This window comes from Grammomys surdaster, unplaced genomic scaffold, assembly GCF_004785775.1.
Source record: "Grammomys surdaster isolate TR1022 unplaced genomic scaffold, NIH_TR_1.0 242, whole genome shotgun sequence".
Taxonomy (NCBI): domain Eukaryota; kingdom Metazoa; phylum Chordata; class Mammalia; order Rodentia; family Muridae; genus Grammomys; species Grammomys surdaster.
In genome coordinates this window covers 7984556-8002554 of record NW_021604687.1, presented here as the reverse complement: position 1 = coordinate 8002554, position 17999 = coordinate 7984556, and the positions used below count along the sequence as shown (strand labels likewise).

Sequence of the window (17999 nt, the reverse complement as noted above, 5' to 3'; positions counted from 1 at the left end):
CCCTCTCTCCCCTCTCTCCCCTCCTCTCCCCTCCTCTCTCCCCTCTCTCCCCTCTCCCCTCTCCCCTCTTTTCCTCTTCCTCCTTCCTCCCCCCCTCCCTCCCCTTCCTCTTCATCCTCCCCCTCCCTCTCCCTCTCTCCCTCTCCCCATCCCCTCCCCCTCTCCCTCTCTCCCTCTCCCTCTCCCCCTTTCCCTCTCCCTCTCCTCTCCTCCCTCTCCATCTCCCTCTCCCCCTTTCCCTCTCCCTCTCCCTCTCCTCTCCTCCCTCTCCTTCTCCCTCTCCCCCTTTCCCTCTCCCTCTCCCTCCCCTCCCCTCCCTCTCCCTTTTCCTCTCTAAAAGATACAGTTTCTCTATGTAGCTCTGGTTGTCCTGGTACTCCCTCTAGATCTGCCTCTGCCTCCCTCCAAAGTGATGGAATTAAAGACATACACCACCACTTCTGGCTTCAGCCCAAGTTCTTATCAGTCACAAGGAAATGGCTCCGTCTTACAGGGTTGATACAGGGTCACATGTCCTCCCATCCAATTACCTCAAGGTAAGAAAGAGGCTAGAAGCAAAGTTATAACCGAACTGTTTTTAATTGGATGAGGAAAAAGAATGTGGTTAGTGAGTTTGCAGAATATATTTTAAAATTCTGCTGACCACAGAATTCCCAGCTTGTTTCTCCACTTGTCTTCTAGAACAATCTTAAAATCGAAATTGGCCTCACAGAGGCTTCAGGCTGCCTTTAGTAATTTAAACAACTTCAAGATCTCTGGAATTCAGTTGAGAACGGACCACCTATTGGTCAATAGAAGGAGTTACAAGGTGGGCTATTCCTCCAGGGTTGGTGGGGCTGTTTGAGAGGATTGTGGAACCTCTTGGAGGTGGGGTGGGTCTCTGAGATTGGACCTGGAGGGTTCGAGGCAGCAAAAGATTAGCTTCCTAATCCACTGAGCTGTGACTGTGCAGCTGCCCTGAGATTCAGCCACCATGGGGCCTCCTGCTGCCAGGATTGACTGCGGCCTCCTCAGACCATCAACATAAATAAGCTTCCCCTCCCATAAATTGCTCCTTGCCAGGGTTTTGGTCACAGCTATGAGAAGAGCAGAGTGTGTTCATGCTCCATGCTTCCTGCCTCACCTTCTTAGGGAGATACACAGTGAGCAGGTATCCTATTCTTGGGTCTCACAAGAGTCCCCTGTGTTCCAGGATGGCAGGAGAAATTATTTTCAACTTGGAAACAAAGAAACAGGGGCACAAACACTTGGAAAAGTAAGCATGTTGAGAAGACATTAAGCCAGATTTTGCATCTGAATTACAGTACAGGCCACAAAACGACATTTATTCAGTGTCTCTTTTTTAAAATCTCGTTTCTGGCAGCATTTACATGTGGCATTGGGTGAAAAAAAAATAGCCATTGATCAGATTGCACATATTCAGTGTCCAATAAATGTTTGTAAATTAGTGCACTTGTGATACTTTAATACAATAAAGACTGGTAATTAGAATAAGCCAGTTAATGTATGAGATAAAAAATTTTCTGTACCTATGATGGATTCTGAGATTGTCTCACTAGTTTGCTAAGACAGGCACAGTTAAACTATGGCCTGTTAAAAACTGCTGATTTTAAAGATTTTTTTTATGTGCATAGATGTTTTGCTTGCATGTATGTCTATATATCACGTACACCTCATGCCTGAAGTGGCCAGAAGAGGGCAATGGATGCCCTGGGACCAGAGTTCCAGACAGTTGAGAACCACCATGTGGGTGCTAGGAACCTGGATTCTCTGGAAGAATAGCCTGTGCTCTTAACCATTGAGCTATCTGTCTATCACCTTAGGGGCTGCTCTGTGTCTTCTGAATGCATAACTATACATATACTCTCTGCTTGGACTAATCCATGCTGCAAGCTAGACATGTCAACATCCTCAGAACCAAGTAAAGTGTTTGTTTTCTCCTCTTGATGAACATTTTAAAACAATTCTGTAGCTTTGATATTTGAAGTAGGCTGAATCAGATGAATTGTTAATAATTGTACCCAAAATGACATTTTAGTGCAATAGGGTAGGCACATTCCTCTCTGTCCTAGTCCTTTATGGGGAATATGATTTGATTCAAGCCCAAGATTCACTCCCAATCTGAGAGTGCACACTCACAGGGAGGGGCCAGGCTGTATAAAAGGGAGGATGCATCTATGTTAAAGACACAATATCCTCACAGTAGAAGGAAACTCAATAGAAAATGAAACAGACAATTGACTGTCCCTAGGAGCTAAGAATAGAGGGCTTTCTCTGGGTCCAGGATGGTTGGTCAGTTAAGAAGACATTCTTTCTTTCCCTGGGAAGAGCTCCTGGATCTGGACACCACTGACTTGTGGAACTCCTAGAGGCTCATCTGCAAATGGCCTTCCTGGGACTGATTGGCTTTTTCTACAGTTCTCCTTGCCTACTTTCCAGCAGCCTGCGATCCTTCTTCAGGCCTGACTCTCACTCAACTGGTTTATCTGCACTCGGACCTGGAAGTTCTGCCATTTTCTGGTTCTTACTATTCATGGGTTTACCTTTGCTTTCTCCTTGTATTCCCCAAGGGAAGCAGGCCAGAAAATGATCACCCTTCAGTTTCAGCAAGAGACTTCCCCTGAGACCAAGCATGAGCCCATTGCAAACAAGGAATCAAAGTCAGTTCCTCTTTGATGATTTCTGACAGTGAACCTCTGTCAGCTTTCCACATCTTCACACACAAATCCAAAACAAGTCTTCCTGGCTGAAAACATAATATTTTCAGATCGGCTTAGTGCTTATTTTAAACCATAAAAACCCCTACCGTACCCATCACTCTCCATCACGACACTACCGTGGTGCCTAAGTCAATATTCCCCGAGCAGGCAGAGATTTAATTTTCTTAAGTAAGATTGAGCAAGTTCTCTTGAAGTATTGTTCTGTAGGCTTCATTGTGATTGCTCTGTGTGTGAAAAGCCCTCGGACTTTATCTTTCAATTACACTTGATATGCAACACTTGCTTGCAACACCTGTGGAAGAATTTTTAGGACCACCAAAGAAAGCCGGCTTTCAACTTATTAAATTAGTGTGCTTTCAATTTCCCATTATCTTTAGTTGCTCAGCCAGTGGTATTACAAGTTAATGCTTTTCCTCGGTTCCACCGAAACTTGAAACCTAAAGTCATTTTCTGCTTTATTGACTTGCAGGAGGGAAAAAAAAATCACTCTGAAATTATCCTGGTCATTAGACAGAGTACTTACAATTTTTTTGCCTTCTATTAACACCGTGGAATTATTTGTTTCAACGTTACGCAGTATGACACTCCCTTTCCGTTCTCTGTAGATGAATTCCTTATCTACAAGAGGGAAATAGAAAAGAAACACAAGTCATCCAGAAACCTGCCTCAGTGTTTGATAGACCTGTGTGAAATGAATTGTGTAGTTATCTCAAGAGGGGTGCTTTAAATGCAGTGTCTACTTCGTGCTCCAGCAGTGTAGCCTCCAGGGATGCTTGTCCCTCAGCCACCTCTGCTCTCCACAGACAGCAAAGCACATGTGTGTAGAGTTTGAGGATATGTAGGGCTTTCTTAGGTAGGGTATACAGAGTGGACACACCAAGCGGTTGGAGTCTGCTACTACAGGAGAGCAAAACAGTTGGTACAAAGGGACTGACAGCCTTGTGGATCTGAAATTACCCATGGCTACACCCTGAAGGCCAGCTTTCCTCTTCAGGCTCCTGGTGGATCTCTAGAAGGGTTTCCCAGTTTTCTGCCGTAGGCATTTTTGGAATCTATCGTCGACTGCCAGTGACTCTTGTCTCTCCAATTTCCAGTTATTTCCTTAGAAAATTGATAACTGGGGGCAATGACTCGGTGGATAATATGCTTGCTTTGAAAGTCTGATATCCTGAGTTTGATCCCCAGCACCCACTTAAAAATGTTGGGAATGGAGGTACATGTGTCTAATTCCAGCACTTGGGTGGCAAAGACAGGTGGATCTCTGGGGCTCAGTGGCTAGGCAGCCTATTCAGTGAGCTCCAGAGTAGTGAGACACCCTGTCTCAAATAACAGGATGGGCAGCATCCTGGGATGTCTGCTTTCCTTACATATGCACATATGTACCCACATGTACACTCACCGACCCCCCATAACAGATCACATACTAGATAGTGGACAAGTGTATGCAAATCTGTACCTGTGGGGAATACAGCGTCTGAAGGGTGGGCCTGTGGGTGGCCCAGTGTGGGGTTAGTTTCCAGTTAGCAAGCACTTAGGAGGCTGTGTATCTGTTTTATACAGAGCCCACAGAAAGGGCTTGCCACTTAATCTGGCACAGACCTATCTCCATTCATAATCTAGCTTTCACAATGAATGAATTTTTTTTAAAAAAAGATTCCTTTTATATATATGCTTGTATCTGTGTGGGAGCCTCTAGAAGTCAGAGGAGGGTATCAGATCCCCTGAAGATGGAGTCCCAGGTAGTCGTAAGCTATCTAATATGGAAGCTGGGAACTGAACTCAGATCCTGTGCAAGGGCAGTAAGCACTGTTAATCATTGAGCCATCTCTCAGGCCCCAAAATGGGTGAATCTGTCAGTCTAATCTGTGTTCACCTGGGAGGTTAGAACAGTGCCTCATAACACAGGTGAGTGTCCCTAACAGTGACTTTTAACAGGCAATGGCTCTGTTCTAAGAACCACCACCTCCGTAGGGAAGCCATCTCCACACCTGCTCAACAAACCTGTTTGATAAGTTAAAACAACAGCAACCCTAAAAACTGCCCAAAGAAACAAACAAGCAAAAGACCCAAGAGAAGAAGGTGAATAATCTGAAAAGAAGAGAGGAGGAAGAGGAGGAGGAAGAGGAAGAAGAGGAGGAAGAGGAGGAAGAGGAGGAAGAGGAGGAAGAGGAGTTGGATTTGGAGTCAGAGACACAAAAGGAGAATTGGGGTGTTTAAAAAAGACAATTTCCTTCAACTCTATGTCATGTACTTTGGGGGTACAACAGCAGATTGTTATATTGACTGATATGAGTGAGATTCAGAAAGGCAATGCCCTGTGATTTCTCTCATCTGTGGATTCTAGATTACATGTAGACATATCAAACTTTTTACACTAATATATGTCAAAGATGATGTGGCACTGGGGAAGGGAGGTCAGAGAAAGAACCCAAGGTAGGAACCTGGAGGCAGTAGTTGATGCAGAGACCATGGAGGAGTGCTGCTTACTGGCCTGTTCCCCATGGCTTGCTTTTTACACCACCTAGGACCATCTCCCAGGACTGGTACCTCCTATGCATAGGCCCTTCCACATCAACGATTAGTCAAGAAAATGCCCCATACATGTTGCTACAGCCCAGTCTTTGGGATGGAATCCTTCAAGGTTTGCTCTTGCAAACTGACTCCACTTGGTGTCAGACTGAGAAGAACTAACCAATACAGTTTGTTTTCCTGGTCCACAATGTATTTCTGTCTCCTAAGAGTCATGTTGACACTAAAGTCATTTTTAGGAGATGGATTTTGATCATCAGGTCATATGTCAGCCACAAACTCTCTGACATTTTATGGCATTGCAATAATCACTTAGCTATTATTTGATTATTTCTATTGATTAATATAAAATTAATTGTCATTATTGCAGCTTTACTCACTGTAAGTTTTATTCATAGTCCATTAAAAAAAAAAGAGAGATTCCTTAAGAGGATTTTTACTTCCAAAACCAGGTCAGTTAACACAGGACAGACACGGTTCTAGGCCTGGGGAACATCATCAGAATACCAGGGTCAACGCCAGAGACTTGAAGAGGCACATCTGCTTTATTTTGATGTTAGATGGGGGGGGGGGGCACTTCACTATTGAATTTGAGAGTCTGAGTCTGTGATCTTCTATTGCTTTATTGTTGGGTGGTCTTACGTTTTAAGGTTGTTAACTACTATATAATGCTTTTCCCCCAACACTGAGGTCACCATGTGAGTTTTTGTCAATCCAAGGAGTTGTGGTTTTAGATGTACTCACAGGACCAGTTCCAGCGCTATAATATGCTGCTTCCCAGAGTCTTGGTTCTAATCTTACGATGCCTGGCTCAGGCTCTTGCCTATGGCATCATGGGGAGTAGTGACTAGCTTTGGTTCTTTTGCCTGGGGCTTAGCTTGTGTAGCTCTAGAGTAAGAGCATTATTGGTTTCATCACACGAGTTGAGAAGTATTTGGAGCAGCTCTACCTTATAAACAAATGTAGCCTGGATTTGCGTATTTTTAAATTACACCATCTGGGACTCAGGTTTTCTTGGAGGAAGGTTCGAGATCCCCAACTTAAGTTCTTCACTTGACACGGAGCCATTTACATTTTCTACTTATTCTTGGGTCTGTTTTGATAATGTGGATCACTCAAGAAAACTGTCCAAAAACTCACGTGGTGACTTCAGTATTGGAGGAAAAGCATCATGTAGCAGTTAACAACCTTGAAACATTTTAAAAAGAGTATAGAAAGGAAGACATTTCTTTTCCCATTCATAGTAAAAGGGCAGATGAACAAGAGGAAAGTGAAAAAATTAATAAAAAAAGAGTTTTATTGAACAAGACACTTAAGGGGAGAATCAGGGAAATAGGGGAAGCGTGTATCTTTTTCTAAGCTTTGGGCTAGTGGAAACAGGATGGGACCAAGGGAGTCTGATCACACAGTGACAACCTGTGTGCTCCCTGCCCCTGTCCTTTGTCCTTCAGTGATAGGAGCACCCCCATTTCTATGCATGTCAGGAAGGTACTTCTTGAGTGGCTTTAGGACTTGCTTTAGAGCAATTCATAGAATCCTTGGCATCCTGCTTCGGAAAGGAGGACAGGCCAGTGGACTCCTGCTTCCACTATTGTAGTGAGCGTTGGATCCTGGTGTGTTGTATTTGGGGGTCTCTTGCCTTGATCCTAGCAGTATAAACTTTGCTACTAATACCACGTGATTACCATTTTAGGAGGTTGATAGCTTATGATTTCATAGGATAACATGTTTTCTGGAAAGGGCAGTTTGTAAGCTTATCCCTCCAGACTATAGATATTCATTGGTTTTATTGACTTTTGCAAAGAGTATCATTTTGACAACATCATTTCCATCTCAGCCCTTGACTTCATGATTCAGCTACTTTCTTCTCTAGTTCTTTTTGTTGTGTTTACTTTAGCCTTAATATGGTCTTTTTTTCTAGCATTTTAAGGGTGAGCACTGGGTCTTTGGTGTAATAGTTTCCACCCTTTCCAAAAAAAAAATGCTGTCAAAGCTAACCAATTTGCTTCTATGGATGGCAACAGATGCATCTCACATATTTTAAAAGATAGACTTTTGTTTTGTTTATGGCTGTGTGTGTTGTGTGTCTCTGTGAATGTATGCCTATGCTAATGGAGGCTGGAAGAATGCCTTGGGTTCCCTGCAACTGTGGTTGCAGGAAGTTGTGAGGAGTCCACTGTGAGTGCTGAACCTGAGCTCAGATCTCCCGGAAGAGCAGCCTATGCTCTTAACTGCCAAGACATTCTTTAGCTCCTAGGTCTTACAATTAAAACAGGTTTACTTTATTTTATTTATGCATGTTACTGTGTACATGTATGTGAACATGTATGTTCAGGTGCCTCAGCAGAGGACAGAAGAGGGCAACAGATTCCTTGGAGCTTGAGTTACAGGCATTGGTGAGCCATCTCTGTGGTGGTTGCTGGGACAGAAAAATCTAATCCTCCTGAGGGAGCAGTGAGGACTCTGAACCACTGAGTCACTTCTCTGGGCCTCAATCTCAAAAATTTTAACATGGTGAACTGTATAATTAGTCATTTCATATTACTCAAATTGATCTACAGATGTAACACAATCTGTATGCAAATTTTAATGTCATTTTATTTTTTTTTACAGAAGTTAACAAAAATCGTAAATTCATGCAGCGCCACAAAGAATCTCACCTTGGCAAGACAATGCTCAATAAAAATACACAAAGTTGAGGACACCATACCCCTATTTCAAAACCTGTGTCAAAGCAGCTATAGTGAAAATACTATTGTGCTCACATGTGCATGCACGTGCAAACACACACACACACACATACTTAATTAAAATTTTAGAGGATGTAATAAAACATTGACTTGGGCAGTGATTTTTGGAGTAAGATCCTAGAAAACACAGCAGCAAAAGCAAAAGCCCCAGCAAGTGACTTGGCAGAAAACTCAAATGTGTCTCTATTTACCAATTTTAGCTGCATTTTATTACACTAGTTTGGCTGTGGCTACCCTAGTGATTGTAATATAAGCCTTTAACTCTTCACAGCTGACAAACTCTACTTCTTATGAAATGTAGAAAAATCTCTTGAGCCTCCAGGGCCCATCTATTCCCATTTTACTGCAGCTGTCATGAACACTGCGCCAACAAGCCTCACGCATTCCAGAAGACAATGCTATCATTTTTGCCTATTGCAATATGTTAAAGGTGAAATGCTGTAAAAAATGAAGTCATCTTATTCTGCACCCATCCTTTCTAATTTCTAATGCTGCCTGTTTCTAGTATCAGTCCTGGGTTCCCACTGAGTACCATTTCTTGTGTTTGAAGAGTTTCTTACGCTCTCTGGTTGCATGGGTTCACTGGTAACCAGCTTGTTTATCTTTTCTGAAAATGTCTCCCTTTCCTCTGTATTTTTGAAAGATGTCTTTTAAATACATATTTCCAGGTAGATAATTTTACAATTTCTTCCTTTTTTTTTCTTTCCTTCTTTAATCACTTTTGAAGACTTGCTCCACTCACTTCTGACCGACATGGCTTCTAACAGGAAAACCGGATTGGATTGAATGTTTCCTGGCTCCCAGCGTCATCTTTGTTTGGTGCTTTTGTGTTGGTTTTGACACACAAAATATGAACTATAGAGTGGGCCTCTGGGAGACTTTGTCTGGTAGTTTCTGTATGCCAAGTCTCTAAAAATGTGCATCTTCTGTCAGGCCTTGAGAGTGGTCTCCAGGCTCTGCTTACATGCTTGGCCCACAGTTGATGGAACTGTTTGGGAAGGATTAGGAGGCGTGGCCTTGTTGGAACAGGTCTGTGGGGTGGGCTAAGAGGTTTAAAAGCCAATGCCAGGCCTAGTTTGCCCTGTTTCTCTAACTTGCTGATCAGAATGTAAGCTTTCAGCTACTGCTCCAGCACCATGCCTGCTTGCCTGTTCCCATGATTCTCATTATGATGGTCACAGACTCACCCTCTGAAACTATAAGGTCCCAATTAAATGCTGCCTTCTGTAAGTTGCCTTGGTCACTGTGTCTCTAGACAGCAATATAAAAGTAGCCGAGACACACCTGAACCACATTTCCAACTATCCATTTTGACCTCTTTATCTCTTTTCTTTCTTGTTTTCCAATTGTATAAACACTGGGGAGTTTGATAACACCTCCCAGCTTCTTATTCACATTTTCTCTCTCCCCCTCTGTCTGTCTGTCTTTGTGTCTGTCTGTATGTATGGTATGTGGATTTGTGTGTGTGTGTGGGGGGGTGCACATGTATGTGCAGATGTCCATGCACATGTGTGCAAATAGGGAGTCTTCTTCTATTACCCTCCACATTGTTCACTGAAGCAAGACTCTCCATTGAATCTTGACCTTCCTGATTCAGAGAGTCTACCTGGCTGGCTTACCCTTTGGTCCTGTCTCTGGAAGTATAGGTGGTCCCCACTCCTACCCAGCAATTATGTGGATGATGGGGGAATCCAGATACCTGTTCTCACATCTTACCTACCTAGCTATCGCCCTCTCCTTCCTTAACACACTTTCTTCTATGTCTGCCTGGGATAACTTTTCCTGGACTGCCATCAAGGTCACCTCAGTCCTCTGCCATAGTTATTCATGGAGGATCAAGGCAACCAATTCAACTTCTCAGCCATGTAATTTATCTTTTTCCATTTAGAAACCTCCATCTTGCTTATCATGTCTGTTTTCCTATCTAGACCTCACATTTCTCTGCCGGAGTTTCTGTTCACTGAACACATGCTCATGACAATTCTCTAGCACAGCGTTCTTGGTTCCAGACTCTGCTTCATTTTTTTCTTTTTTTATTGGATTTTTTATTTATTTACATTTCAGATGCCATCCCCTTTCCCCATTTCCCCTCCCTTGAAACCCCCACCCATCCCCCTCCTCCTTTTTGCTTTTATACCATTTTAATTACATGCAAATATTAAGGTCAGTTCAATAGATGCAAATAGTCAAAGAACTAGCAAGACAATAAACACAAATAGTCAAAGAAAAAGCAAGGCAATAAACAAAATTCCGTTAACGCTCCCGTGATCACTATTTCTAAGGGCAGACTTGACTCATATTCTTCCCTCCTATGGGAAGTCTTCCTTGGTTCTTTGATAGTCTGGAACTTTGGGGTCTTATACTAGACAACATGGATTTTCAACATTGGCTCCTGCCCACTGCCCCAGCTCCTACCCCACTGCCCCTGGTGGTTTCCGTATGACAAGTCTCTAAAAATGTGCATCTCTGTCAACCCACTGCCCCAGGTCCTGCCCACTGTCCCTGGTGGTTTCTGTATGACAAGTCTCTAAATATATGCATCTCTGTCAACTCACTACCCCGGGTCCTGGCTACTGACCTTGTCTTCTGCCCACTACCCAGGCTCCTGTTTACTACCCTGGCTCCTCCCACTGCCCCTGGCTTCTCCCACTGTCCCAGTTCCTACCCACTGCTATTGGCTCCTGTCCACTACCCTGGCTCCTCCCACTGCCCCATTTCTTGCCCACTGCCCCGACTCCCTCTGCTGGAGCCTACAACCTTCTTGGCTGAGTGAAGCTGCTTTGCTTCTGGGGCAACATTTTCATTCATGACATCGCTATTTCACTTTTGGCTAATGTGCTTTGGGTCTTCCCGCACCTAAGTGCTCTGTGGGCCCATCAAAGCTGTGTGGGATGCTCGCTAGAAATGCCTTTGTACCTCTCTATGCTGATTTCTCTCTCTTACAACCTCTCAAATTACAGTTTCCTCATGTCTAGGGTGGCTGCCCTGCCCCCAGCCCTGGCGACCGTTCACCTCACTGTAGACTGGTCTATCAGCCCGATAGTCTTACTTCCTTATAGCACACAATGTTCTGTGTGTTCCAATCACCAGCTTTTCAGTTTTGAATGATTATATTTAGTATACTATGAAAGAACAGAATTAGCTAAAGTAAAAGAATAAATAAAAATGACATTTGAAATCTTTCCTTCCCCTTTTTAAAAATGATGTCTTCTGCAGAAGTGATTTCAGCCAAATTCTTGAGCCTCCTGTTCACAGTCCCTCATATTCTTGCCAGAATCCCTTTTCTCATGGATACATCTGCCATCCCTGAACTGGTCCACCATGCCTGTCAGGCCCCTGTGCTTCCACTAACATTACCTCTGCTTGCCTTGATCAGGAGAGGACATCCTGGGCTCAGCATGAAGGTCTCCTCCAGTGTGAGGTGCTCCTGATTCTGCCTGCAGACTCAGTCCCTCTGTGCTTTCACCCACTGCTCATCTGACCCACACTCATCCAGCTTGCCAGGGCCAGCTGTGCTCAGCTCTGTTCAGGAGCACGAAGTTATCAAACAGGTCACACTCACTGCTTTTTTAACAGCTGGATGAGTGACAGCTGTGAAACCGGCTGTTCAATAAATGCACAATAATTTGAACAAATTAATACAGTCATCAGACTGATCCATCAAATATCACCCTTCCCTGAGAAACCACCTGCAGAACCACCCTGGGGAGCAGAGGCCTGAGAGGGAAGAGGTGTGTCAGAGGCAGAGTTATGCAAAATAGGGATGGATGTAGTGGGTTTCCAGATTACACTTTTTGTGCCTCTTCATGAGATGTTGCCAGAGTTTTTTATCCCTGTAATTATGTGAGGAAATGCCACATAGGTACAGGGAGATGGTGTAACAGGACAAGGAATAGCATCACACAAGGAATAGCATTTGATGCCATAGACAGGGAGGTGATATCACACAGGAAAGTACATTTGATGCCAAGGGAAAGGAAGATGATGTAACACACAGAGAGAAATATGAAGTCACAAAAGGACATCGGGATGATGTCATACAGAGAAAGAAATATGAAGTCACACAGGGACAGGGAGGTGATGTCGCACAGGGAAGTACATTTGATACCATGGGAAAGGGAGATGATGTCACACAGGAGCAGGGAGATGATGTCACACAGGAACAGGGAGATGATGTCACACAGGAACAGGGAGATGATGTCACACAGGGACATGCATTTGATACCACAGTGACAAGGAAATAAATCTCAAAAGGCATCCTCTCAGAGGTCCCAAGGACAAGAGTCTGAGAGATTCTGACCAAAAGCTTAGGGAAGCACTAACTGCTAGTTATTGTCCTGTGCCAAAAGTCCAGCTCTCTGCACTTCAAGGGCATCCTTACTGTCATTATTCCATGTACAATACAATTCTCCAGTGCTCAGATAATTAGATGAACTAGGGATGGTGACATGGGTGTCTCAGAAAGAGGGGATTCACTCCTCACTTCACTCTCTCAAACTGACAGATGAAAATACTCAACAGCTATAACAGATTATTTTCTGCATTTTCCGAAAATTACATTCCAGTCATTTCCTCAGAACAGACTCTGCCACCTGACTTTACATGGTACTTGCTTTGCCTAAAGCTCATGCATTAAAAAAAAAATCATAAGTATGGTTTACCTAAATCCACATAGCACCAAACTAAATATTTATGTCTAGGGGGAATGGAGAGATGGCTCAGTGGTTAAGAGTATGCATAGCCCTCATAGAGGATTGGAGATTGGTTCCCAGCACCAAGGGTGACTCCAGCTCCAGGGGATCTGATCCCCTCTCCTGGCCTCCTGGGATACCTGCATTGTAATTTTGATCCATAGTGTCCACTAGCATGCATGTGCATGTGTGTGTGTGTGTGTGTGCATGGTTTCTAACGCAGGCAAAATGCTGCTCTGGACCTTAACCAGAGAAGCTTCCCTTTGCAAAGAACAGTGGTAGATCTAGAAAACTGTGGCTTCAAGATGCTTAGAATAAATTACAGCTTAATGTTCATTCCTAAGCACAGCATTTATATGACTCCCTCTAACGCTCACGGATCATTTTTAAAAGAGAAAGTAGAAAGAATATAAGATCTGGAGATTGGGAAAGGAGATGTAAAACGCCATCTTCATTGCAAACAAGAGCCCAAGCAGCTGTGGTTGCCAGCACTGGGCCTGTCAATCACGGATCAGGGAGGGGCTGTACTACTTGCATACGATGGGTTCTGATGACCGGATAGCCATTGACTTCATCTGTGTAACAAGTAGTGAGCTCACCAGGCTTCAAAATGGTGACCATACAGTCGATTCTGGTTAAAGTCAAGCATCACACAACAAAACAAGAAGACATACATATGGCAAAAAAACTTGTAGAAAGTGTGTGTGTGTGTGTGTGTGTGTGTGTCAAGGGTTGGCGGACAGGAGTGAGAGAGGTGAGAGCAAATATACAGTCACATATCATGTCATTCCCACCAATGTATCCGGATTCTTTCTACAAATGACTGACTCCATGGTCATGACAGAAGCAACCTCAAAGACTAACTTGAAAAGGCTCCTTCTTCGCAGGCGGGCTTAAGAACAACCACTGTATTGGATGGACTCAAACGCCTCATAGTCAACCAGTACACATCTACGAACTCAGTAAGACACCAACGACAGTGTAACCCATTGGTCACCAGTAGGGGCGCACTAAAACCCATCACAAGCACTGGAGACAATGGATCCCACTGGTCACCGGTAGGGGGCGAACTAAAAATCCATCACAACAATCACAACATTTTTTTTTTTTTAAACACGAACCACGTGCTGAGTAGCTAAAATAAGTGGTCGAAGCAGACTTGTTGAAGGGAAGAGGCTGATGGATACAGAACACACCCTAACAAGTCAGTGGTGACTGCAAATGACCCAAGGGAAAGTCCGATCGCTGTGAAGTGCCTCTCAAAGATGACTATCACGGGTTAATGCAACGTGAGCTACGAAAGCAAGACTGTCACAGAGGCATCATGCAATCCAGTTAGCAGACTCAGTTATTCGAAATTACAGGACATACACAATGCCAAGGGGCATTTTAACAACGGCACACAGACACAAATAGGAATCTGTGAAGTAGCGGCGGAGGTGGCATGGTTTCTTCAACAAATAGTGATGTTTATGTGACAATCAGAAACGGAAACACTAAGAGGATATTTGATGCTGCTGAGAAGCTTTCATTTTTAATACTGTTAGGATTTTTGAGAATTCATGTACTACTTTGACCATATTCACCTCTCTCTTCCCCAGCTCCTCCCAGATCTATCGCCCATTCCAAACTCAAAAATATTATATATTTTTCTTTAAGCCCCTTCAAATCCAATCTGTGCTGTCCATATACTCATAGGTGTGGGACTGTCCCCTGAAGCGCCATCAACCTACTAGGGGTCACACCTTTAAAGAAATCTGAACCCTCCCTCTCATGGAAGCTGTCAGTTTGCAATATCTCCTGGGCAGGGGGTGGGGCTTGGTGCCCACCTCCTCTCTCCAGGTTGGCACTTTGTAAATGTTTTAAGGGAAGATATGGAGACTGTTTTTCTGTTTAACAGGGTGAGTCTTCCTGTTTTATAGATGCCTTTCATACAGAGTCAAAGGGTAAAAATGACATAGTGTATGTGGTTTGCTTCCAGGTGGGGGAGTTCAGCACACAGCAAAACCAGGACTGGTGTTTAAGAAATAATCTGTCTAATTTGCCAGCCTTGGCAGGGAGCCTCCTACAGACATGCTGTTAAATGATCATATCAAGGTGTCTTCTAAATACTTATGTTTATAACCAGAGACCAGTGCTGCTCTCAGCCTTGGCCAGAGAAGCTTCTTTGGCAGTGGTCAACAGTCAGTGCAGAGACTGGTCAAAGTGCAGAGAATCAGTGACTGTTGGATGTTCAACATTAAGTGTGACATCTCTATCACCCCTATGGAGGCTCAGGAAACATCACATCCAAGAGGGTGTAGAACACTGTAAGAGCGGAGGATGGGCAGGACTGTGAAACAGTCTTCCAGATATAACATGGCACTCTCTCGTGATGTCATTGCAGTTAGGACACCTGCATTAGTTTGATTTTTGGTGCTATGATTAAACCGCCGTGAGCAAATCCATCTTATAAAGGAAGATATTTTATCTTACAACTTCCCGGCATCAGCAAGGGTTGTGAAGGCAGGAAGCTGGAGTGGAGACCTGAAGCTGAGGCCATGGAGGAATGTGGATCACTGACTTGTTTTCCCCATGCCTTGCTCAGCCTGTTTTCTTACACTGTCCAGGACCACCTTCCCGGAGAGGGCACTGTCAAGTGAGCTTCCACACCAATCAAGAAGACGACCCACAGACTTGCCTACAGGCCAACTGGATGGAGGCAACCTCTCAATCAGTCGATAGTCCCTCTTCCCAGATGAGTCTTGTTTAAGCTGTCAAAACAACCCAAGCAGCATGCTATCTGCAAGAGCTCTGCACATAAAGACATGCAAGTAAGAGGGAGTGTTTGGTAAAGAGAATGGTCAGTAGGAGTGGGAGGAAGACATAGAGGATTATGGGATATGACTATGATACACTATATTATACACATGTGTGAAATTATAAAAATAAGTAAAATAATAAGTTATTATTTTGTAGAATATTAATTTGTGGAAATCTGGCTATGAACTTGCTTAAAATTTAAATTTCTCATAGTAAAGACTAGGAAAAACTTAAAATTGGTGTTACAGCTCTGTAACTTTTTAAATGCAGCTGAACTGGATGTGGGTCCACGTGGCCTTGTGCTCCCTGTTCATCTCTCTGGGCTTCTGAGATGACATGCATTTTCGGAGGTTATCCAAGTTCATTGAAAGCTTCAGTCATGGTGTTTTTCCCTATTTCTCCAGTGACCACTGGTCACAAGCCTGCATGCTGAAGTTTTTGCTCTTAAGTCAGAGTTTGGGGTTGCGAATGTGGAGGCAGACATGGTGGTGTTCAATCTAGATGGACAGACCCAACTACAGTAAACTGAGCACTGTTTCTGTTCTAGCTTCCAAACGTCAAGTCAGCAGTGCTTAGACAGTTGGCATTGGGGATTGCATTTCTGAGAGGAAATACAGAGCTGAGAGATGGCTCAGCAGGGAAAAGTGTTTGTAGGTAAGCCTGATGATGCAAGTTTTACCCCTGGAATCCACATGGTGAAAGACAAGAACTGACCAAGTCCTATGCTAACTTCCCTGGACCAAGCACACGATTTTGATTGGCCAGTGAGAGCACAAGGCCGCTGAGACTCTGCCCAGTTGTAGGTGCCCAGGCTCGGTTCTCTGACCATCACGAGGATGAATGGGCCTGAGCCAAGAAGCAGAGAGGTCTTAGCTACCAATAAGGAGGCCATTTTGAATCCAGCTGCCTGTGCAAAACTTGCCAGAGTCAAGTAGAGCCATCTGACTCTATGTGTGTTCTTCTCCAGCCTTGAGCAGGCCTGAGAGACCTTGTTAACCACAACAGACCAAATAATAGGACCTAGGTGGAACTAGCCACCTTGGCTGCATGTCAATAGACACCAAGGTGGAGTCACCCACCTTGGCTGCACGTACATCCTGCTACAGGAACTTGAAAGAAGAACTGCCCCTGGGCTTGCCTTGAGTTATCTGCGGCTGTGACCCATGACCAAGAACAGATTATCCTACCCATCTCTCCTGGCTGAAACTAGGAAGAGTTCGGGCGGGGTCTTCCCCTTTAAATTGAAAGCTGAACATTAAAACATCGAGCCTTGATCAGAGAACTTTGTCTTGGCTTCATCTTTTCTTGTTCTCTGTCCCCTTTTTGTTCCCAGCCCTCTTTTCAGGTGAACCTGTTCTACTTGTGGCTGCTGGCTGGCTACAACTACGAGCCACAAGTGTCCTGGTGTGTGAATACAAACACTTCCTGTCTGAAGGTGGCTGGTGGCTGATTACGACAATTTGAATGTCAAAACTGATTAAAGTGTACAAGGAGAAGAAAAGAAAACCCAGTCTCCACTATTATACTCATAAAAGAGTTTGGAAAGGCCAAGCCTCCCCGTGGCTGTATTTGCTATGGTATGGAGTCCTACTCTGAGAGCTCCTATTTACAGTGAGTCACACGGACCTGGCTTGTTCTTTGGCAGCTCAGGCACATGGATGTACCAGTTTCTGGGTAATAGGCCCCTGGTTCCAGTGAATTGTAAATTCAATAACATAAAGCAATGGTCAAGTCAGACATTCTACATTTGTGGCTCCTGTTGAAGCTCTTCAGGTAAGGACCTTTGGAGTCGCAAAGGTGGCCAGCCTTTGCTGCCATGGCAAATATGTGGGAGAAACAATTTAAAGGAACAAAGAGTTATTTTGGTTCATACTTTCAGAGAACCTATTGGCTGTGTCTACTGCTTGGGGCCTAAGGGCAGGCAGAATAAATACCATGGTCACAGGAGCATGGGGCAGAGTCTGCTCTCCTCATGGCTGCTGGGAAGCAGAGAATAAAAAAGGCCCAGGGCCAGGGTGTATCTTATTAGGGCATTCTCCTACCTCCGCCACCCCAGGACCAGCTTTTCCAGCTAGGCTTCTCATCTAAACAACCTATTGTCAGTAAGGTACTAATTTATCAGTTCAGGGCCTCATGATCTGATTACCACTCAAAGGGTAGATCTCCCAGTCAGGGACTGATCACATCTGCCACACACAAGCCTTCTATAGACACTGCTCATCCAAACCAGTAGCCAACTTGTGAAACCAACTTTTGTTGAAAAGTTGACAGGATATTTGTCTAATACCAAATATTATGTCGCAGGAAAGGCCAATCTTATCGGTTAACTAATATATTAATTAAATTTAATCTATTATTTTTGACAGACAATGTCTCTTTATATAGTCAAAGACAGGCCCATAATTTTTGCTAATTCCACTGACTCAGTCTCCAAAGTGTGGAGATTACAGGTCTATGCCAACACACACACACACACACACACACACACACACACACACACACACACA

The 17999-nt window shown here is 44.0% G+C and overlaps 1 protein-coding gene across 1 annotated transcript in view; it reads right to left on the bottom strand.

Annotated features, from left to right (window-relative positions):
- Dpp6 (dipeptidyl peptidase like 6) overlaps positions 1 to 17999 on the bottom strand; it is a 613823-nt gene that overhangs the window by 247595 nt on the left and 348229 nt on the right. The window contains exon 4 of the mRNA XM_028774777.1: positions 3244 to 3338. Coding sequence (XP_028630610.1) covers positions 3244 to 3338 — 95 coding nt within the window. The remainder of the gene's footprint in view (positions 1 to 3243; positions 3339 to 17999) is intronic.